Below are 24793 nucleotides of genomic sequence, written 5' to 3'. Positions count from 1 at the left end.
CGAATGATTCCTTGTATTTCAGATGAATCAGTTGTAATATCACCTTTTTCATTTCTAATTTTTGTTATTTGAATCTTCTCTCTTCTTTTTTCTGTTAGCCATGCTAATGGTTTGTCAATTTTATTTATCTTTTCAAAAAACCAACTTTTTGACTCATTCATCTTTTGTATTGTTTTTTTGGTTTCAATTTCATTCAGTTCTGCTCTGATCTTAATGATTTCTTTCCCTGCTAACTTTAGGTTTGGATTGTTCCTGTTTTTCTAGTTCTTTAAGGTGAAGTGTTAGGTTGTTCACTTGCCATCTTTCCATTCTTCTGAAGAGTGAGCATTTAATGCAATAAATTTCCCCCTTAATACTGCTTTTGCAGTATCCCACAGGTTTTGGTATGATGTATCATTATTTTCATTAGTTTCAATAAATTTCTTGATTTCCTGCTTGATTTCTTCTTGGACCCATATGTCATTAAGTAGAATGCTGTTTAATTTCCATGTGTTTGTATAGTTTCCAGAGTTTCGTTTGTTATTAATTTCTAGTTTTAATCCATTTTGGTCTGAGAAAATACATGGGATAATTCCAACTTTTTTGAATTTATTGAGACTTGATTTGTGACCTAATATGTGATCTATCCTGGAGAATGATCCATGTGCTGATGAGAAGAATGAACATTCAGAGGTTGTTGGATGGAATGTTCTGTAGATATCTGCCAAGTCCAATTGGTCTAGAGTCTTGTTTAGACCTTGTGTTTCTCTACTGATTCTTTGCCTAGATGATCTGTCTAATATTGACAGTGGGGTGTTCAGGTCCCCTGCTATTATGGTATTAGTGTCTATTTCCTTCTTTAGGTCTAATAGAGTTTGTTTTATAAATCTGGCTGCTCCAACATTGGGTGCGTACATATTTATGATTGTTATGTCTTCTTGATGGATCAGTCCTTTTATCATTAAGTAGTATCCCTCATTGTCCCTCATTTATGGTTTTTAGTTTAAAGTCTATTTTGTCAGATATAAGAATAGCTACTCCAGCTTGTTTTTCTTTTCTGTTTGCATGGTAAATCTTTTCTCCATCCTTTCACTCTTAGTCTATGTGAATCTTTATGGGTGAGGTGGGTCTCTTGTAGGCAGCATATAGTTGGGTCCTCCTTTTTGATCCAGTCAGCCAGTCTGTGTCTTTTGATTGAGGAATTTAAGCCTTTTACATTAAGAGTTGTTATTGAAAGGTGTTGATTTATTCCTAGCATTTTATTGGTTGTTTGGTTGTCTTAGGTGTCTGTTGTTCCTTGCTTTCTGATTTACTGTTTGGTTTCTGTGTTTGTTGGTTCCTTAGGTTGTAGATAGTGTTTTTGTTTGTTTGTTTTCTCTTCATGGATGCCATTTTTATTATACAAGTGAGTTTTGATTTTTCTTGGGTTTTTATGGCAGTGGTAGTTATTTTTCAGGAACCAAACCCAGTACTCCCTTGAGGATTTCTTGTAAGGGTGGTCGTGTTGTAGTGAACTCCTGCAGTTTTTGTTTGTCTGAGAAATATACTATTTGCCCTTCATTTCGGAAGGATAGCCTTGCACTGTAGAGTGTTCTTGGCTGGCAATCTTTGTCTTTTAGTATTTTGAATATATCATCCCATTCCTTTCTGGCTTTTAGGGTTTGTGATGAAAAGTCTGATGTTAGCTTGATTGGGGCTCCCTTATAGATGATTTGATGCTTCTCTCTTGCAGCTTTTAAGATTCTCTCTTTGTCTCTGAGTTTTGCCAATTTGACTATAACATGTCCTGGAGAAGGCCTTTTTGGGTTGAATACGTTTGGAAATTGTTGAGCTTCCTGGATCTGAAGATCTGTGATTTTTCCTATACCTGGGAAGTTTTCTGCCACTATTTTGTTGAATATGTTTTCAATGCAATCTCCGTTTTCCTCCCCTTCTGGAATACCCATGACTCAGATATTTGAGCGCTTAAGGTTGTCTGATATCTCTCTCAGATTTTCTTCAATGTCTTTGATTCTTTTTTCTTTATTTTTGTCTGCTTGTGTCATTTCAAATAGCCCATCTTCAAGTTCAGAGGTTCTCTCTTCAACTTCGACAAGCCTGTTGGTTAAACTCTCCATTGTGTTTTTATTCCGCTGAATAACTTCTTTAGTTCAGCAAGTTCTGCTACATTTTTTTTCAGGACATTGATTTCCTTGTACATTTCCTCTTTCAGGTCCTGTATACTTTTCCTCATTTCATCATGATGTCTAGCTGAGTTTTCTTGTATCTCATTCAGTTTCCTTAGAATTATCACTTGAAATTCCTTGTCAGTCATTTCAAGGACTTCTTGTTCTATAGGATCTAGAATTTGAGATTTATTAACTTTTGGTGGTGTACTTTCTTGATTTTTTGTATTTCTGGTATCTTTTTTTGATGTTTATTCATTGTGGCAGGGGGTTTCACAGTCCACCAGTTTGAGACTATTGACTAACTAAGATGTTGCTGTGGTTGCCAATTTGGTATGGCTACCTCCGTGACTGCTCATTTGGCCTCTAGTGCCTTGTGTGTGTGGTTGCCTCGGGTCTTGGGCCTCTCCGGGGAGCCACCTCACTGGTCAACTGGACTCTGCTGGGCTGCTGGATCACGGGGCATTACCGCAGGGTGTATGGTCTCTGCTGAGCTTCCACTTCCTGTGCAGGACTTCTCCCTGTTCCGTGCGCTCTGGCCCAGGCTGCTGGATCACGCAGTGGCGGTCCCACAGGGTGTGTGGTTTCTGTCAAGTCTCCGCCTCCCTAGCCGGATGTCTCCCCACTCAGTGCGCACTAGGCTGGGCTGCTGGATCTCGCAGTGGTGGCCCCGCAGGGTGTGTGTTTTCTGCCGAGTCTCCGCCTCCCTAGCCGGACGTCTCCCTGCTCTGTGCGCACTGGGCTGGGCTGCGACGTGTCTTCGGCAACCCTCGTCTATCAGCCGGGCCTTCAAGACTCTGCTCGGCACCGCCTCTCCCAGGAAGTCTACCAGGTTTCTGCTAGGCGCAGACGACTGGTCACTCTGGGTGCCTTTTTAGCACTGTGTAGATCTTTCTCGGGACTTATCACCTTCCTCCTGGTATAGCGGTTATTTGTGTACTTGTCTTATCTCCCACACCAGAGCGTGAGCTCCTCGGGGGAGGAGACCGCAGCACACGGTTCACCTTTGAATCCCCCCGGCACGGACTGAGTCCGGTGCCTGCCCGCAGTCAGCTCTCCGGCAGGTTCAAGCGAACTCGGGAACTCTCCAACCACACTATTCCTAACCAGAAATCGGTTAGGCGTTTTTCTGAACTGGTAGCTGCAGAGATGGTATCTGCCTCCCGGTAACATGAAGTTTACCGGGGCCGGAGCCCAGGGTGCGGTGGAGTGACAGTTGGCCCAGCCCATACTTCCTTGCCCTCCCGACGCTGGCCAGGGACACCCCATGCCACCAGCCCCACCACAGAACTGTGGAGGCACTGGGAGGGGAGGCCAGCCCACAGGCCCCGGGAAGCCCTGCGCCGGGGCAAGCAAGTGGGAAGGTTCAGTGAGGAGCCGAGCCGGGCGAGGAGGACAGGCCCAGCCAAGCCGGGCCGGAGCCGCCACCACCTGAGAATATGGAGGCAGCCCCGGGGCCGGTGAGTGGCCCAGTGGGGCAGGCGGAAGCCAGGTGGGCGTCCGCCCCCCAAGCAGGGCCAGGCCGGGGGCCACTCACGAGGCTGTGCCGGGCTGGGCGGCTCCCTCTCTGCCTCTGCTTCGTCGCCGTCCCTGTCCTTGGATGCCGCTGCCTCGGGCTGCTCACTCGGTCCTGCGGCGCGGCTCGGGCACTCCCAGGAATCTTCTTTTATGCCGGCCTGAAACCTCGAATCCTGACTAGGGTAGCTGGCTGCCTTCAGCGCGGCCCCAGCCTCCGGGATCCTGGCAGCGATGACAGCGGCCTGGCACCGTGTTCCCTGTTTAGAGACTTGCTTTTGCAGCTAAGAAACAGTTCTTTTCCTGCTCCATACTTCAAAGCTGTTGCCTGTAAACGAGGCAGCCTCTCCTGCCAAGGGCAAAGTGGCGGTCAGCACCCACGACCGGCCACCAGCAGCGATCCTCCCTTAAGAGACAGCAAGAGGAAGGTCCACAAGTTTCCCGGCTGCCTAAGGCCCCGTGGCCGCCTTTTCCACCTCAGCTACTCCGCGCCAACTGCCGCAGCCACCACCATCTTAGGATCCTCACCACATGGCTTTTAAAGAACAGGATTATTTTCTTGGTAGTGAGCATTTTTAAATTAAAATGAGTATCATTTTTAACTGTTGAGAATAATACATTCCCTATCATTTTCTGAGATGCAGTCTACAGGGGTTCTTTCTATAGGACAAGGATATTCCTTGAAATTCACACCTTCAATAGCCACATGTGAATATTTGTCAAAATGGAATATATGAACCAAACTAAGTAAGCTTAAGTGTGCTTGAGATAATCTAAGTGAAGAGCATGTAGTACTACTTATATGTATACTTACAATTAGGGACACATGGCAACATTTAAATACCTATAGTATTAATCACTCAGATTGATGCATATCATTTAACTTTGTGGCATTAGCAGTAATCATACAAGTAGAAAATCCCACTTTGGGGCTGGCCCCGGGGCTCACTCGGGACAGTGCGGCACTGGGAGCGCAGAGGCCACGGTTTCAGATCCTATATAGGATGGCCGTTGTGCTCACTGGCTGAGCGTGGCGCAGGCAACACCAAGCCAAGGGTTGCGATCCCCTTACCAGTCAAAAAAAAAAAAAAAGAAAAAAGAAAATCCCACTTTGGAAACAGGAGCTAGAATAGCTGCTGGAAGATGACAGGCAAGCTTTGAGGCATCCTGTTAGATAAGTGACAGGAGCAGAGAACACAGCAGGAAGGATGGAAGGGGCAGCAGAACAACAGGGGAGGCGGGGGAGACGGGAAGGAACGTGAGACATGCAAAGTAGAAACAGTGTGCGGAGGAAAGGAACAGGCAGGGAAAGGGACAGGCACAGAAATGAGGGCAACAGGAGAGAGAGAAAGACATAATTCACATGGGAAAAAGATCCACTACTCGGACGACACTATTTATCGTTTTCCTTTGGAATCCTGCCATTTATGCTTTAGTAAGAGTCTCCTTGTTTCTTGATGCTGAAAAATCTATCAAGTCCAACAGTAACTTCGGGTTCTACATTAGCACAGTTATCAGATGGCATGTACGGGGTGGGAGGGGGGACACCCATGACTGGGTTAAAGGAAGGGAAATTAGGGAATGTCCTCAAAGTGCTACGTGGGGGCAGAGGACAGAGAGGAGAGGAGAGATGTCACCGTCACTATGCTAGCGTTGATGTGGTGCAGGAAATGCTACCCCAGAACACGGCATGTTAGCATGCTGAGTATTTTAAGCTGAAAGAAATTGAGAAACCATAGAAGCAGGAAGTCTCTGTGACTTTCTCTGTGATCTTCTCCTGCCCTGCCCCCCCACCCCAAGAAGGCCATAGAAACTAGAATTCCCCTTGCCCCTGCTTCCCTGAAGCAGTCATTCTCTGACCTTCTCTCTCTCTCCTCCTCTGAAAACCCTCACGTGACAGGTGTCCTGCCCTACACTTGGAGAAAAGGCGTGTCACACAGAGAGGCCAAGAAGAATCTGAACAAACAGGCTTTACTAGTTCCCCCCAGTTTACTACCATTAGATCGCACCCTTCTGTCCTTCAACCACACTCTGCATGACTGTCAATGGGTCTTTGGGTATTCCTTTCTGAAGGCTCCTGTGTCACACAAAACTTATATTAAGTAAATTTTTATGCTTTTCTCTTGTTAATCTGTCTTTTGTTATAGGACTTTCCACAAAAGAAAAAGATATTACTTTTTCTCCCCTCCAGTGTCAAATCACATTTCTTGGGCCATCAGGAAAGGAGGAAGATACAGTGTTTAGCGTCATCAGCATGGCATCAGACAGCATCTCCTGGACAGCTCTGCGGACAAGATGAGAGCAACATGGGATGCAGGCCCAGACGTCAGGTGGACTCGAAACTCGTAGTGACCACAGTCTGCAGCTGCTTGTTGGCATCAATGCTGAAGTCTGTTTCTGGTGCCTAGGCACAAGATTTCCTCATTCCTGATGTCCCCAATGTGTTTATTAATGCCTTTGATCAAGTCACAGACATATGTGTCAAATGCACAGGTGACAATTAACAAGCATACAAATAAAAAAAAGGGGTAGAAAAAGATACCTACAAAATCAAACAATGAATTTAACAAGATAAACATCAGTAAAAATTCACGTATACTTCCTTGTAAAATCAGACTTTACAAGTGGATAACAAGAGACATGACTTTGTAGCACCTTCACCATTAAAAGGTATATAAAATTGTGAAGTGGATTTTTTTAAAAAATCTAATTCAATTTTCAGTTGTATTATTAGAAATAAAGTATCTGGAGAGGTGGTCGTTCTTGTCCCTGTGCTGGGAGACAACCCCAGCAGACAGCACTCCATTCTGGGCACCCCACCTTCTGCAGAGTATACGAGAAGTGGGCTTGTTCAGAGGAATGAGAACAGGATGTTGAAGAACTCATCTTGCCCCCTCTTGGGGAGCAGGAGAGGGGAAAAGAGCCAGGAAACAGAAGCCTAAGAGAGAGAGGGGAGCCATCTTCTAGTACTGAAAGGATACACGAGGAACTTGAAGATCATGGCCTTAGGACTCTAGCATGGGTCACAAGTACTCATCTGAAACCCTTGGCATAAAATGTAGGTTAGAATTCAGATTATTTATTTATTTTTTAATTTTAAAAAGGTGTGTATACTGTATATTATGTGACACCCCCAGGAGAGGCTAGGAGAGCACACCATAACCAGACACACTGACATTTCTACATCAGAACCCATGAATATTGATCCTAAATAGAGTCCCGAAATAGCTTCACACTCATTTAAGTCAGGTTTTGTCACCCAATGAATTACAAAGATGGGCAGGTTTTGCTACTAAATAAGATATGGAAAACTTTCCATTTTTAGATTCTGGAATAAAGGCTAAGGTACCAGAATGACCTCCAAGACTGCATGACACCACTCTGCTGGCTGAGTCGCCGCAGCAGCAGTGCTGGGCTCGGGCGGGCCATTTTTTCCCAGCTGGCACGCTCCTTCCTCAAGGCCTCGGCCGTCCTGCCCACAGCCAGCTCCCCCATCTCCTTCCAGTCACTGCTCAAATGTGTTTGCACTGAGGCCACGCCTGACCCCGGATTCAGAACTGCATCGTGTTCCCATGCGGCGCTGCCTAGCTCTTCCTTTCTGAGCACCACTGCCCACTTTCTAACACTGCACAATTTATGTACTTATCACAATCATCATCTGTCTCCCCTACTAGAAGACAAGTCCCGTGAGACAGGGACCTATGCCAGGTTTTTACTGCTGTATCTCTAGCACAAAAATTGTGCCTGGCACATCTGAGGAAGGCTTGCTGGTGATATTAAAAGAGATTTAGGCACTGAATGGGTGACTAAATTTATTGATTTTAAGATACCTTTTTGTCCCCATATTCCCTTCTTCAGGCTAGAAGTGAACTGAGAAGTGCAGGGAACAGCAGCCACTCCAATTCCTCGGCTGCAGGACAGGTGCAGAAAGGCCTGTGAGTCCCTCTCCCTGGCGACCCTTCCCCATGACAGTGATGACCAGAGAGGCCAATGCATTAGGAACCTCGGGTACTACTATGTGGACCTTTTTGTTTTTCCAGCAGACCAAAGTGATGGGAATGTGCATTGGGCAGAGATAGCAAATTTGTCAATCAGATTTCTCTCAATTTTCACAGAGTTAGAAAGAGAGAGTCCTGCCAAGCACTGGAGCTCTACATTCTTAACAGCACAACAGAAGTATTATGAAAAAATGACTGAGAGTTGGCACCTAGACTGTTCTTTACAATATGAGGGTTCACTGGGAGAGATGGCCTAGGACACAACTGCTGGGGACAAAAACCTCAGACTTGATGCAAAGCACGGCAACTGAATGTCCAAGGTTGTGAAAGAAATTGCTGACATGTCTTTTGTTAACTTAATGAAACAATAATAATGGCCATGCCTGAGAGGAAATTATCTTACTGGGTTAAATACAGCTCTTTATAAAAGCAAGAGTATCTTTAAACGTGCACGTATTTCAATTTGAGCAAACTGGAGAAAAGTACTGATAGTTATTTAAATTAGAGTTACAACCTTCTTTATGCAATGGACTTACTCTAGGACTTCTAAATGAGCAGTAATTTACCAGCAAAAAGGTACATATTAAGTCTTTCAGAAATAGTTTCGCAATAATCAGAGCAATGATTGAAAGAAATTGAGGTCTGGGAAGTTAGCAGCACTTGCAGCAAATTAATCAATCTTAGGCATTTTGGAGCTGCTCTCAGTGCACAAGCTTAGAGGAGATGTGAGCCAGTCCCCCTTCCTCAGCCACACAGGTGGGGATTAAACTGCACTCTCATTGCCTCAGTAGTGAAAACAGTCTGCATCATTCTGCTCTCAGAGACGCCCATTTGTAAAATACTGACTGAAATTCTCACCACCAAGAACAGAACAGAAGCAGGGCGGGAATAATTGCTGAAACATCTTATGTAATCTAAATCCAATATTGACTGAATACCTCCACAAATCTATTTTATAGAGCCCATGTTTTTTATTTTAATAAATAAGATAGGGCTGGCCTTTGGATTCTGGACCATAACCAAGCTAGCATAAATGTTTATCAATTTGGAATACTAGAACCAGAATTTGTTACATCATCATATACTATTACTGTGTATTGATAAGTATACTTTAATTGGCTAATGAATGTACAGATAGCCAAAGTAATATACAGACACCCAAAGTATACAGACACCCATATTATTTGAATATCTTATAGGCATGTTCAAGGAAAATTTGATTATGGAAATTTAGAACCTCATTCTGTTATTCAGACATAGTTCATTTCATTACATATTTGTAATATCTGAATAACATTATTTAACAAACCTATGTTTAAATTTTATTTAGACATTCATCAAGTAATATAAGATATACATAATAAATGCAGTAATTAGAAATACAAAGAAATTAGAAGATCTTAGTATTAAAATCAAATACCCAACTGTTGACTGGATTAACTCAACCACATCAACTAAGGAGCCCAGCACTGACTAATATTTTGTTAGGTTACAGGTTTGGGTTTGCAAGGCTAGGGCTCAAACCTGTTTATTTCAGAACTGTAATTACAGCACTTTAATATAGGGAGAACGGCAGGATCTGTGTTGTCATCAACATGGCTGGCTGAGAACATCACTTGCCTCAACCACTATGCATTAAAATATACAACTCTTTCCGAAAACATAGTTAACAGAAAACAAAGATGTAAGGTAAAAGAGGTTAAAACCCCTATAGTTGAGAATTTGAATTTGAATTGTCAGTATGAACTGACGGCATTATTCTATCTTTAAATGTGAATATGTGTACATACATATATATCCTAGCTCTGTCCAGTAGAAAGATCTAAAAACAATAAACAGTAGTAATGAGTACCTCTATGCTCAAACTGTAATTTCTTATTATCTTTCCCACTGAAAAAGAACCAGGACTCTAAGGAGAAATGGCCAATTCTGGGTCTGAAGTAGAAAATGAAAAATATAAGCCTAGAACATGTTGTCACACCAGAAAGCAAAGAAGCCATATGTACAAGTGGAGCAGGGTGGGATCTGAGCAGCAATAAAGGTAGCAAGTGCAACAGACTGAAACACATCATGTATTTAAATCCGCAAGTCGATGATGATGATGATGATGATGACAACAATAATAACCACCACCATGGTCACTTTCAGGTTACACCAGTAAACCACCTCATTATTTTGAAAATGTGTTGAAAAAGAAGACAAAGCATCAGACATTTAAATCATTTTCCCTTTATTATCACTTGCATGTGAATATCAAAGTAACGAAATAGTTGATATGGGAGAGCCTTTCTTTCCAGAAGTACTCAAGCTACTAAATAAAGAAGGACTGATAGAACAGGACCACTCTGCAACCCCTAATGAATTAATGAACCTAGGCAACAATCAGTGGCTGACAACATCACAAAAATGGACAAAATTTGCTAGAAACACAATGGTCAGAAAACGTGAGAGGGAGTCAATAAGCAAAACCCCACAAATAAGAAACCACAGGTAAACAGTTTCAACAACAATAACAATGACCACAAAATGGGAGGGAAGAATGGATGCAAAGCCTAAAGATAACAAGGACTTAAGAGACTCATTCATCATCCAATTGCAAAGTGTAACCATTATTGCAATCACAATTGAAACAAACTGCTAGAAGAAATAAAGTTATAAGACAGTCAAAGAAATCTGAGTACTGATTATTTTTCTAGGGCTTATCTAGTGATTACGTTAGGTTTTTTAAGGGCTCTTGTCTTTTAGAGCTGATGTTAAATTCAGCCCGCCACCTGTTTTGCACAGCTCAAAAGCTAAGAATGGTCTTTACATTTTTAAATGGTTGAAAAAAATCAATAGAGTAACATTTTGTGACAATGAAAAGTACATGAAATTCAAATGTCAATGTCCATAAATAAAGTCATATTGAACACAGCCACACTCATTCACTTAGGTACTACCTGTGGCTGCTTTGCTACGACAATGGTAGAGCTGAGTAGCTGTGACCATGAGTCGTGCAAAATGTACTAGCTGCCTCTTTACAGAAAAACTTTGCTGACTTCTGTTTTAGAGAAGAGAAACATCTACAGTAAAATGATAAGATGACTGAGACTGCTTCAAAAATGATCAGAGAGCAGGTGAAAACATAGATGAGGCATTTGGCCACATATTGTTAGCTGTTGAAGCAGGAGCTTGAGTATATTAACTTCATTTGAGTTAATTCTAACTCTATTTGAGTTTACCACTTTTACACTAAAAGTAAAAAAATAAAAGCCTTTCTTCAAAGGAAATATATATTTGAATGATTATTTTAACCACAATTATTTTCTCAGGAAAACAGATGGTTTTGAAGCTGGCCTATCAATACCCCAATGCTATATGAATCAACGAACCAGTTTATCTAGGTGTCAGTCACTTTCTGCAAAACAACTGGGACATTTATATGGCAAAGGAACCACCACAATAGAAGAAAAGATGCTGTTTAGCAAAGGGGAGCCATATCCACATGGTAGCAGCCCTATTCTGCAGCAACATTTGCATAACTAATAATCATATACCTAGATATAGAAAGTATATAATTTCTTAAATAAAGGCAATAATTGGCTTCTAAACTATAAGAATAAACTGAAACGCCATTAATTTGTCACTTGTCCTTTGTGCTTAGTGGACATCAGTTCTTTTAATAGAGACAAACTACACTTATAGTTGGACAATAGCCAATTCCTCTTCCTTTGAATGAAGGGAATGAAGGATGGCAATTTATAAGTAGAAGAGATGCAGAAGAGAATAAGGATCTGCTTTATGACTTCAAACTTCATTGCAGTGGATTGAATGGCCCCCCAAAGTCACTGAAGCTTAATCCCCACTGTAACTGTGGAAGGTGGGAAATCCTATTATGATAATTGAAAGGTGGGGCCTTGAAGAGTTGATTAGATTCTGAGGACCATGCCATAGTGAATGGATTAATAATGGTGGTCATGGGTGTGGTTCTGAGGGCTTTAATAGAAAAGCACATGAGAGTCTCTCTCTCTCTCTGCTCCACCATTTTCTGCCATGTGAGACCCCTGAGTTGCTGTAAAGTCACCACCAAAGAAGTCCCTCACCAAATATGTTCCCTGGACTTTGGACTTCCCAGCATCTAAAACTGTAAGCAATAAATTTTGTTTTCTTACAAATTATCCACTTCCAGGTATTTTGTTATAAGCAACAGAAACGGCCTAATACATCCATCCTCTGTTAGAACTGCCTGGCTGCCAGAACGTGCCAGTCATAGATGTCTACAGCCGTGGCCCAAACTGTGTCACGCAAGGAATACAAGCAGCATGGTTTGCGTCCCACTCCATGTCTATGGTCCCTAAAAACATTTTCAAAATTAAAACACATCAAAAGTTCTCAAATTTTCTTTTTATCTCAAGGAAGAACCTAAAGTAAACCTTCCTCTCTCTTCCAGGTACATAATTACAGATTACCAGACTGAAAATCTAGGACTTTCAGGGCCACCTAAAACAGATAGATAAACCTTCTAGCAAAAACTCTTTCCACTTGCCCACCCCTTCCAAAAAGAAGAGACAGAAGAGGAAAAGGCTAGAGACTTTATCAGTGTCCAAATTCCCCGGGCCCCTCACTCCAAGGCGTGTAATGGCTAAAAGGAGGCAGAAGAGAAAAAGAGTCTTAGTACTTGCCGTTCTCGCTCCCAGGAATTCCAGTGCCAGGGCCACCTCTGCCTTCCCTTCTTATAGGACAGCCTCGAATACTTGGAAGCAAGATAAACAAGTGACCCCTCTGGTGGATATGAGAAAAGAAACAGAAGAAAGGCTTTCACAGGATTTATGGCTCATGGGTCCAAAGGAAGCAGTCCTTAAGATGAGTGGCTGACGCCTTTCTCTTCTGCCCTCCAGATGGAACCATCCTGACCTGCAGTTTTCAAAGTCCAATTTCAAACCCTGGCCAGGTTTTGAAACCCTGAGATTGCTGTGGAGAATGCTCTCCGAAGGCTACCCTAGCTTTGCCTGCTGCAGCCTACATTTGACTGAATTAGATAATATCACAAAGTAAAATTGACTAATTAATTTCTTCCAAGATCTCCCTAGACATGCCATAGTGTTTTATCAAGATAAAATAACTCTTTACCTTTAAATTAAGATACTCTAAAATCATGCTAAGTGAAAACACATGGTATATGCTTGAAGGCTTACAGTGGTTTCAGTCTTGACTGTTCAGTATTACATTTTAGATAGATAGATAGATAGATAGATAGATAGATAGATAGATAGATAGATAGATAGATAGATAGATAGATAGATAGATAGATAGATACAGATCTTTAACCGACTAAAACAATAATGGATACAATTTTAACCACTCAAAATTTTAGACAGCAAGTGGTTCCTATAGCAACTGAAGACAGTCGTCTTTGTGCATTCCTGGTATTTTCCATAATGGTTAAGTGATATTAAATTTATGCTTTAATATATATGGTGTAAAATACCCAAGTTAAGCTGGCCAAAAAAACCATAATTTTACTTCTTTTCAAATCGTTTTGTGGCTTTTATACATAATAACAAAATTGTTCTGATATACAGTTGTGATTTTTCCCCCCCTCACAATCTATAAATGAAGCTAAAAGCCACCAGGAAAGGCTGACCACATGCACGTATCCCTTCACACAAAATCCAAGGCAACGCTGCACACGCACAAATACAATTCTGATTTTAAATTCTGATAAAAGCTATCATTTAAATTAATGCATGATATTTACGAACACTGAGGAAATGTCTAGGTCTTTCTCTGTACTATTCAAGAAGGCAGTATGGTTAAACTCATAGATTCTGAACACAGATGGCCTGGATTCAAATCTCAGCTCTTGTTACTAATAATATGCTTTGGAAAAAAATCATTGACTTCCTGAGCCTCACAGTTTTCTTTTGTAAATGGAAATATAATAAAGTTCTCATAGGGATCAATGAAAAAAATGCCTGAACATCATCTAGCAGAGTACCTAGCACATAGCAGTGCTCAGCAAACGTAATTGTTATTATTTTATTTCAAACACATCTGTTGAACTTAGTAATGTAAATACTACTCATACAATTTATAATTTTTTCATTCACAAGCCAAATTCTTTAATAGGTCAGAGGAGCTATTCTTATGAGAATAATTTTAAGTTACAAAATTCTCAAGACTTCCCTTTTTATCTCATCAAAAAAAAAAAAGGTCTCAAATTATCTGGGCTCAGAAAAGGAAAGTGAGAAATTTATTAGCCTGGTGAGAAATACTTTTTTCACAATTGAGTAGCTCATACCCAGCTAAGTAAAAACTCTCAAAAAAAAAAAAAAAATAATAATAATCTATCTTTAGGCCAATGGCTAAAAAAGTTTTAACTCTAAAAAGTGAGGTGTTTTGTTTTGTTTTGTTTTTTTAGGAAAATGAAGCTCCTCAAATTAAGAGCTCAGAATGAATCACATTCCTTTCAAAAAGAGGGGGTGGGTTTCACTCATCAAGTACTGTGTATGACACAGGTGTCGCTATGTTGCGAACCCAAATGAAGTATCCTTATTAAAGGTATATTCCATCACTTTTAACTGAGGTGCTATGGCAAGAAACTTTTTTAAAAGGGGGAATTTTAAACAAAAGTTTTAAAACAGAATAAGAAAGCCTAGGGCAAGGGTATAAGAAATGAAGTTTTGGGAAAGATGATATATTGACCATATTCACTTCTAAAATTATTTTAACATATGTCTGTTTTTATTAATCAGTTTTTGCAACTCTGCATGATATTTGCTATATATTCTAAAACAGCAGAAGAGATACTACCAGATTCTATGTATCGCTCCTCTCATCTAAGACCATCCCTCTGGACAGGAACTATAAGACTAAAGCAAGCATCCTGGAAGGACAGAAAGGCTTTCCTTTATGCCTGTTTTCCTGTTCCAACTACAAACCTGCTTTTGAGGCTCACCTGGAGGAGACACACACTTTGTTCTGGTAGTTAGTAAGCCCAGGCATTAGTAGGTATTCGCTGAGCTTTTGCTCTGTGACAGGTACCATTCTAGGTGCTGGGTTGTACTAAGTACTAATTTAGTACTTCACAGTAACACCATCCAATTTCCTTTTCTGTTTCTATGAATTCATGTACACTATGACATCATTTTAAAAGGCTATTCTGATGGCTTACTTATGATAAACATCAAGCTCTGTTTGCAAAAGAATAAATTCACAAATACATTGTGCTATTTACAGATTCTAAAGTTCTAAAGTTCTAAAGCTAACAGTTATTTTCAGAGTAAATCTGAGAATATCTAGTTAAAAGACTAATATTATTTGAAATGCAAGGTCAGTCGGTAAAGAAAAAATGATAAAATTCACTAATTTTTAAATTAAAATATTTAGACATAAGTATATACATACATAAATATATTATACATGTATAGCTGATTTTCACTAATAAAATGGAGTTACTTATAACAAATATAAAAATCACACATATGACTGTGCTAAAGTTTCATCCCTTTGCTGAGCTCCTGTTTTCTCAGTAATAAAATTTGGAAGGTTGTTCCAAATTTGGAGGTTACATAATTATATAATTCTAAAAAGTAAGCCATTTAAGAATGGTGGGGACCTCTAAGACCTATCAAGAGAAAATGGCTATCTTCCAGGTTGCCATTACCAGCTACTATTCACACAACATGCAGACATCAATCCCTGGCCAGACCAAAGTTCTCACTCAACCACTGTTGAAAGGACATCTGCACTGCCTCATGCCTCCTGCCATTTGTCTTGGAGGCTCAACCTTTTTGTTTACAACCCATTCTGAGTGTGTTGTGTTAGCTACAAGTAAGAAGGGTGAGGAATGAAGGAGTCTCCACAAGATCAGAAATGAATTAAAAAGCAGAAGTTATAAAAATACCAAAATGGGATGAGATTCAGTTGAAGAAGAGGCAGGGGGAGTGTGGCCCACATGCCATGCACCCTGGAAAAGAACGTGTGAAGTCCTCTGCAGATGCACAGACATCACCAGCAGCTAGCTTTGGTTATCACTTTCATTTATTGAAAAGCTGAAATAGGTATTATAAATATGAATCTCTGAGAGCAATAAGCAAATGTAGGAAAATAAAACTTGAAATAGTGAAGAACAACAGTAACTTTAATACAATCAAATATGGCTTAAAGGGTCAATGACTGCATGAAAAATATGCAACTCAAACTGACCATCAGCAAACAAAAGTATAAAGGCATATAAAATGTATAAAAAGAAAAAATCTAAAATTCAATTTTCTCTTCTCAATGTTTTTTATATACACACACTCATGCATACACTGAGATATTTTCAAAATGTAGCCGCAACAAGTGATCAAAAAATTGAAAGCAGCAAGACATATGGTCATATTTTGGGTTCTTGAATGATTTTCGTAAACACATTTAATTTTAGTATCTCACATAGTTACACTCCATGTTTATAAGTATAGATTGCCATGTCTGATAGCATACAAGTATAGCAAGTGTCCTCAAGGATTTTATTGCATATCGGTTTTATACTACAAGAAAACCGTTCTACAGACGCTGTCTTCCTACTGTTGATTGTCTGGAAGGTGTTTTAAGTACTTTGCAGATATAATGAAGAATGCTCATGTACTGGGTTTTATTTTGATGTTCTGTATTCTAGAAAAAATGATCCCACTTTGGCAATAACCTGTGTGGCCCACAGATGAGACAGAGAAAATACAAGCAGATGGGACACATCTGTTAATCATAAACATTTCTTCATTAGTGTCATCATCAGATTTATTTATGCTGTGTTTTTGTGAAATACTCTGACAGGGATTATAATAATCTCTATCTTAAATAATCAAAACCTTGGCCATTTTTTATAGGTGTGGATCAATATGTACATGTAATACATATGGACATTTTTTCTGTGGGCAGGATGGCTCCTTGATGTTAATCCTGTAATGCTGGTCACGTCCAAATTCTTCTAACAAAGTGTTAAGTGTTTATTGCCTACCCACCTGCCTTCCAGACACAAGAAGACAGCACAGCATAGCGTAATTAACCAGTGGAGAAGTAAAAGTAAAGAAACAGGGCTGGACTACTCTCAACGATGCCATTTATCTTTGTGACCCAGCACACTCCTGAACCTCCAACTCTATTATCTCTAAGACAGACACAACACCATGAAACTGCAAAATGCCTACAGTGGGACTCAGAAGACTGTGATGCAAGTTAACAAAAATTATCGTAAATGACCGTACTTGAAAACATCGATGTCCCCCGCAAGTAAAAGCTGTATTATTAATTTCTAAATCTTGACTTACTCTTGGAGAGATTAAAATCACAAAAAAACCTAAAAATAATTTTTTCTCTTTAATTTTCTGCCTGGGTCTCAGAATTATGTTGAGGACACAAGTGAGTTTACATGCAAAAAAGCATTTTTGAAACTGTTATAGCATAAGAGTATTATACCTCTGGATCAGACAGATCTGGTCCATGAGTACAGGCTTGCTTCTCCCACAAATCCTAAAGAATGGCCTGAGGTGGAGGGCTGGGTTATTGAGCAAGAATGCAGGAGCAGTTCTGGAAAACCACCATCTGCTGGGAATCCTCACCACCACTGGAAGCCACTTCGTATCAATACAGGTTAAACAGAAACCGTCCTTGCAAGTGAAGGGCACTGGTCTTATTTCATAGCTATTAATAAAATAAACATGTACCCACAATATACCTACCCAACCAGGGGAAATAAAATTATTTAATAGTAAAATTATTCTAATATTACAAAGATTCACAAACCAAGTTAATACCCCGAGTCCAGGACAAGCAAAATTTCACTTAAAAGTTCAAAGTCATAACAACTCTATCTTTGTCATCCCTTCTTGACAGGGCGGTGTGAAAAGCTGCAGAGCAACATGAAGTCACTGACGTGATGACAAGAAGAGCAGGAAAAGGCGGGGCACTGGAAAAGCAAAGACTTGCACTGATTGTGAAAACAATGATCAACACTGCAATTCAAACCTAATAGAATGGGACATGAAAATCAGCTACATTGTATATTGATTAAAAAAAAAAAAAAAAAAAACCAAGCAACCTAATAGAACGAAAAACCCAGAGACCTAGTACATGGGAAATTCAACATGAGAGTCCTATTGAGGCTACCACTCATACGTCATGTCTGCCTTTTTTATTCTAGTTTGAAACGTGTTGTTTTTTGCTTTGTACTAATGATTTTCAACTCTGCGTGCACAACCTGAAATCACCTGGGGACCCCTTAATAAAACAGCAAATGTAATGCCCTACCCCAGACCAATTAAATTGAAATCTAGGAATAAACTTGACATTAAAAAAAAAACAACAAAACTCCCAGGTGATACTGTAGTAGAGACAGAGTTCAGAAATCTATATTTAGACCCTTTTTTCAAAACAACTAGCTTTCTCCACACAACATGACAAATTCTCTTTAAAACAAAGCTTCCCAATGTAATAGGAAGCAATTCAAGATTCCCACTCCAAATAAGTGCTCAAGCTCAAGCAGGAGTATCCGAAGTCCAGAACATTTGCAAAAACACATAGAGCAAATTGTGTCCTCAACATACCTGTAAATTCTTAGGAATATCTAAGATAACTCTGTCGAGACAAGAGCTTAGACTTTGTATTGTATCTTCTCAAGAAATATTAACATAAATATCAGGAGCAAACTATTTTTCCATGAATAATTAAGATTTCTAGACATAAATCAAAGATGAAAAAAATAGTTTCATTTTTAAAAGGTAGTTAATACTTTGTAGAAAATGTCAATAAAATATGTCTGTCTCATCATTAATTGCCACAAATAGCCAATCTTGACTGAATTAAATACCAAACAACCACCAGCTGAGAAAATAATTCTGAATCCCTGACATTAAAAATTTAAAACTGGAAGTGGGACAAAAAGAAAAAAGTTGAGATAAAAAGAAAAAAAGAGTTGAATACTGAAGACAGGTTCCACATGCTGCAACAAGCTCTTAAAGCAGCAGTTACAGAACTTTTAGAGACAAGGAAAAAGTAAAGATGAATTTGGAACATGTCATTTCAGTCGTCTGCACACATTCCTCCTTCCTGGTGAGGAAAGCCTTAACAGGAACAGGAGGATATGAAAAAAGAGTGGCACTGGGCAGAAGTGTGGGGCATCCTGTGCAGAGGACACCCCTAGATTTAAGGAGCCTCCTCTCCAGAATGCACTCTCCCTCTGACAATTGTTGACTAATCTTGGGGCAGTACATTTGGCTGTCTTCCATTTTCTGCAGAAATGGAGGAATAAAAAAAGTCCACTTACTTAAGTTGTGATAATTAAAAGGAATAATGGATTTAAAAATTACAGTGCCACACAAAAGTAACACATCACAGTCATCATTGCACTGTGGAGGGAGAGGCATGGCAGGAGGTGGAGAGGAGACATGTACAGAGAGAAAGCCCACACATGTGGGGAGTGGAAGCCAATGGGGAATGCGGTAGCATATACAGAAGCATTCAAACACGAAGGGTAGGTCCATTCAGTAGCAAACTAAAAATAAGTAAATGTATGTTTTCTGAAAGAGAAGAGAACACACCTGAGGTTGCTGAGGGGTGGGGTGGGAGGAATTGGTAAAGAGCCACGAAAATTGATTACACTATATAATGATAAATAAAAAAAATAAAAAAATATAAAAATAAAAACCCACACAAAACAAACCAAGGAAAGAAAGGGGGAAAATCAGCACCAGTCAAGATAAACAATGAGCAGCCAAAAGATTAAAGCTTAAAAGGAAGAAACAAGAATGAAGTTGGAGAATAATATGGGGGAAAAAATACAAAACCTACATCTAAAGAAGTGGGTGGCTTTCTGCTTAGAGGACACAGGCAATTTAATTCTACTCATTCTGTCAGAATTCCTGGAACCAAGGACATACGCATGAAACTACATGCCACACAAAATACATATGAAAGAATCTGAAAGACTGCAAAACAAATCACACAAATCATGATTATACTATAAAAATGTATAATTTAAATGCTTAAAAGTAAAAGACGTGTTATTAATTTCTAAGTTTAAGCTCATTGCTAGGAAATTCAAATCACAAAAAGGCCTATAAATTCTGTGCGTGTGATTCTTTAGAGTTTTCTCAAGAGTATAGCAGGGAAAGGGCACTACATATTATGTACTTTAATATACTGCTCTAAAGGTAATTTGACAACCAGATCTTCTAAACAAGATGGCTAAACAAAAGCAAAGGGGAAAAAAATAAAAATTCAAGAAAGGTGTGTGAAGAAAAATAATTAGCTTATCCAGAATGCTTAGTCCTCTGGCCACATTTTCATAAAGAAGGAAAAGCCTTACATATGGTGACATAACACTGTTTCTCTGGGTCCCTCCTCCAGGGGAACATACTCTTCCTGCTGGACTCTCACTCAATGAGGTGCTGTACCTGCAACCAGAGCCTGTCGCCCGCCACGGTCCTGCCGATGGCACTGCACTGGAAGGTGGCAAACTGGCCGGCGTTCACTTCCACATTCTGAATCCGCAGGAAGTGAGGTGTTCTGGCTACAGGAAGAAAAATAACAAAAGATGTTAAAGAGGAGATCTGTAATCAACATGTGTCTTTTCCATCTACCTGCAATTTGGGGCCTTTCTATTTTGTTTACCTTGGGAGAAAATAATGCTTTTGCTTATCAAAGTTTTAAAGATTTCACCACAATTTTAAAAGACATCATGGAAGGTTTTAGTGTGTTTTGTAAAAGAATTAAAAAGCCAAGCATTCTGGGATAGAACCAAACAGAAGGAAGATATTTTATTGTTCCTGCTGTGTAAATTATCATAGCTCAGCAGTCTTCTTGTAATAACAAATCTGTATTAATAAAGATTATACTGAAGCCTAATTGATGTTTTGAACAAAAACATATTAGATATTTATACTACCAACATGAAAAGAACAGTAAGAAGTTAAATGATGTTGTCAAGGAAACTTTCTAACTGAAGTACAGAGCTGTGCATAATATATATTTTAATACAACTAATTGGTATGCAACATCACTTGTTTAATATTTTCCAGCTACCAAAAATAAGTTCCCTATGGACACACTGTGAAATAATGCTGGGGCTGCCATAGCATGGCAATTTTTGCTGATTCTCATTTCCAATTCAAGAAGCAGGAATGATTCCAAATGCTAAACAGCATTGTCTCGTAACGTACATTGTCTATATGGAACAGCTGTTTAAATAAAGGATAATTCTATCTGATCAGAGAACAGACCAATGTCTGCATCACACTGAAAACAGGTGTCCAGGAACTGGAATGACAGGTCGGGACAACTTCTACTTTTAGGAAAACATTCTCTAAATGCAGCAATGACAGAGTGAAAGAGTAATGGGGGGAGCGGGGAGAGGGTTAGGGAAGGGTGAGTGAGAGAAAAGGAGGAGAGCAGGAAGATGGAACTTTCTGGGAGGGACTGGATAATAACTAGGATAAATCCGTCATGCCTTGCCAGCTTTTCCCCATTGCCTGCCAATGTGTCTTTAGGTCACATCTAGACACTGAAAGAATGGTGCCCCACTACCGGGCATCCAAAGATTACAAACTAGCACTCAAGTTAGCCTGAGCAGGACAAACTTAGTAATGGAGGTGGGTTACTACCAAAGAACAAAGAACAATTTTAATATCAATAACACACAGGAAAACCTCATTATTACCTTGGAAGCTACTAATAATCCGGACAACGTATTCATGATGCTTAGCATGCAAAATGTTTTAAATTATTTCTAACAAAGCAGCGTAACTACAGACCATTGTTTCATAAATAAATACATCACTGTACAACAGTATGAACTCTCTTTTTCACTGACCTAATCAAATTACCCCCTGCTCAAGAATAACGTAATTCTGTGGTTTTTAAAGGTCTCTGTAAAAAGTCCCTAAATCCAATGTCTCTTCTTCTCTTTGTTCCCGAAAAACTGAAAGACCCATTGTTTTTAGAAAAAGTTACATTTATGATGTACTTCTGGGCCAGAAACTCTTCCACTGAATACTCACAAGTGTTCAGCGAGGTAGATGGGGAACTTGTGGGTACTTGGCTAGCAAGTGTCAGAAGCAGAATGGAAACTCGGGTCTATCGAGTTCCAGATCCCAGGCTCAGTCCGCTGGGCCACACAGGCTGCCTCTCCCTGACCCCCAGCATCCCGGCTTTTCCTTACGCTTTCATCCCACCTGCAGGGCTCCACTGTCTGCCTGTTGGAATTTTAGCTTCTTTCAAGGCCCTTCTCTTAGGCTATTCCTTCCGTGAAGCTTCCATAGATTCTCTCATCTTCTCGTGTCACCTTCTAATGTCACCTTCTAATGTCACAACAGCGACAGCACTTCATGCGATGGCACTTGATATTCATGTCTCATACAAGGCAGATGCTCAAAATCATCTTTAAATTTAACTCATATTATGTAAAATTAATGAAACTACACACTTATCCTTAAAAACTGTTCACTTGGCATTTCACTTTCTGCAGAATTCAACTCTCCCACCCTTCCACGTCACCTGACACAAACAAACAGACTTTCACCACATGAAACGCTTTATAACAATTATTACTTCAGGTTTACCCATGCCAGAGGTTCCAACATTAGCAGAGATCATTAAGAATCCTGAGGTTTGACTAAATTAATGTATTGGAAGCCAAAAAACTGTTTTTATTGTCAAAGAAATTTAAGCACAATTGAGTATTCCTCTTCTAATCAATTGAAAGCGCAGACATCCATTTTAGTACATGTTGTCAATTGGAAAATTTTTCAAGTGTTTTTCACTCACAGAAGAATTCTGAGCACACTGCCCCAGCCACATGGTCACACGCAACCCACACTCTGTGCCGCCGGCAGAAGGAAGACAGAGGAGGCGGCGGGAAGGGCCGTGCGGGCTGTGCGCTTGCACAGCCGCAACGGTAGCTGCTGCTCTCAAGTCCTGCGGTAGCAGGTCAGGGCGGAGCAGATCCCCATCCTCAAAGACAGACAGACAGACAGACAGACAGACAGACAGACACACACACACACACACACACACACGAACATGTGCACCTCCCCTGTCACATGGACTCACCAGGAACTGCTGGGCCCACTTCCTGTCAACCTTCCTGAGGCAAGGGTGGTCCCGTTTCAAGGCACCCCCAGTCGCTCATCACTTCAGGTGGGACCAGCTCTGTGCAAATCAGCAGCAGATGCCTGCTCGGCCCAATAGCCTCTTTCCTTCCTCCTCCTGCCTCGCCTCCCAGCAACAAGGAATGCTGTCCACCATACTGATCTCTTCTCAGAACTTCCAAAAAAACTTGCAAAATTCTATTTTCGAAGTCATTTTCCTGCAGCTTTTTTCTTTGCTCATTCCTGCCACCAGAGAGTCAACAATCATACAGCAGCAACTCCCTAAGTGATATCCCCAACTTTCTCAGTAAACCAACCAAGCAAGCAAACAGAAACAGAACAGAAAATAACGTTTCTGAGGTTCTCAGAAACAGGGCACCTGGAAAAGTCTACACCGGCTAGCCTCCAGCCTTCTGCAAGGGAGGCTCTTCACTATCAAGAGCCTTGGGGACATTCTAGTCAACAACCTGTCTGCACAAGGGCACACGGGGGCCAGCAGCCCCTCCAAAGGCAGCCCTGGCATGGCGCTGTGCCAGGGGAGGGCAGCATCCAGATCAAGGAAGACAACAGCCACAACTCCCTCCTTGGTCAGCTCATGCCTGGAGCCAGAGGTCACTGCTGGAGTCTCACCAAGATGAGAGCTGGCAAGTTTGGAGTGTTCAGAGGATGTCAGCTACAACAGGGGACTGTTGAGCATGAGGAGCAGGACATTTATTAAAGCAGACACTTCAATGTCCTGTAGGGAAAATGGGGGCCCAGGGAAAGGGTATGGGCAGTTGAGAATGACAACTGACTCCAGACTGTGAGAAGGAACCAGCCTGTCCTTAAACAATTGCAAATAGATCTACCATACGACCCAGCCATCCCACTGTTGGGAATATACCCAGAGGAATGGAAATCATCAAGTCGAAGGTATACCTGTTCCCCAATGTTCATCGCAGCACTCTTTACAATAGCCAAGAGTTGGAACCAGCCCAAATGCCCATCATCAGATGAGTGGATACGGAAAATGTGGTACATCTACACAATGGAATACTACTCAGCTATAAAAACGAATGAAATACTGCCATTTGCACCAACATGGATGGACCTTGAGAGAATTATATTACGTGAAACAAGTCAGGCACAGAAAGAGAAATACCACATGTTCTCACTTATTGGAGGGAGCTAAAAATTAATATATAAATTCACACACACACATACACACACACACACACACAAACCGGGGGGGGGGGGGGGAGAAGATATAACAACCACAATTATTTGAAGTTGATACAACAAGCAAACAGAAAGGACATTGTTGGGGGGGAGGGGGGGAGGGAGAAGGGAGGGAGGTTTTGGTGATGGGGAGCAATAATCAGCTACAATGTATATCGACAAAATAAAATTAAAAAAAAAAAAAAAAGAAGGAACCAGCCTGCAGGAACTATGGAGAGGCATAATCCCCAATGGTACAGAAGTGTCTTCTGACACTTAAACTGACAGAACCTGATACGAGCTGGTGAGTGAGGCAGCCATTGGGAGAGGTAGAATTGGTAGCCGGCCATGCAGAAGTGTGGGTAGCCTGGGCCCCCACTCGTGGTGGCACTGTACCACCCACTGCAGCTCTCGGGGACTCCCCAAGCCTACATGCAGGTTCTTAGCCCATCAAGGCCCCTGTGGTCTCCTTCCCTGTTGCCTTTGTAGTGCTCTGCCTGTGTCATCAGGAGACCTGTGTTTTCTCTCCTTGGCTATCCTTGGGTGTGAGGGCTGCATCTTCTGCACCCCTTTGCATACATGATTAAACCAGAAAAAGGCGTACGGTTTGAATTGCATTTTGAATGAGGATACTCTCTAAAGCTGCCTTAGAATCCTAGGCTTCTCTATTGGGAAGGCATCTCTTGGGCTGGAAGCCCTTCCTCCTGGCTTTGGTTCAAGGCCTTTCTGCTCTCCCTGCTTGGTCCTACTCCTCTCATGGGACCTGAGTCCATGGAACCACCCCCTTTCGAGTCCCTGCTGACCGTACGCCCCATCACTGTGGTACCAACTCTGG

General features: G+C 40.9%; 1 protein-coding gene across 4 annotated transcripts in view; it reads right to left on the bottom strand.

The window, feature by feature from the left end:
* PTPRM (protein tyrosine phosphatase receptor type M) overlaps positions 1–24793 on the bottom strand; it is a 784215-nt gene that overhangs the window by 430618 nt on the left and 328804 nt on the right. For all 4 annotated transcript variants that reach the window (XM_063077465.1, XM_063077466.1, XM_063077467.1 and 1 more), the window contains exon 5: positions 20071–20186. In XM_063077465.1, the coding sequence (XP_062933535.1) occupies positions 20071–20186 (116 nt within the window). The remainder of the gene's footprint in view (positions 1–20070; positions 20187–24793) is intronic.

The sequence above is a fragment of the Cynocephalus volans genome, chromosome 13 (assembly GCF_027409185.1).
Source record: "Cynocephalus volans isolate mCynVol1 chromosome 13, mCynVol1.pri, whole genome shotgun sequence".
Taxonomy (NCBI): domain Eukaryota; kingdom Metazoa; phylum Chordata; class Mammalia; order Dermoptera; family Cynocephalidae; genus Cynocephalus; species Cynocephalus volans.
Note: the sequence above shows the minus strand (reverse complement) of the source record. Positions and strands in the feature narration are given on the sequence as shown.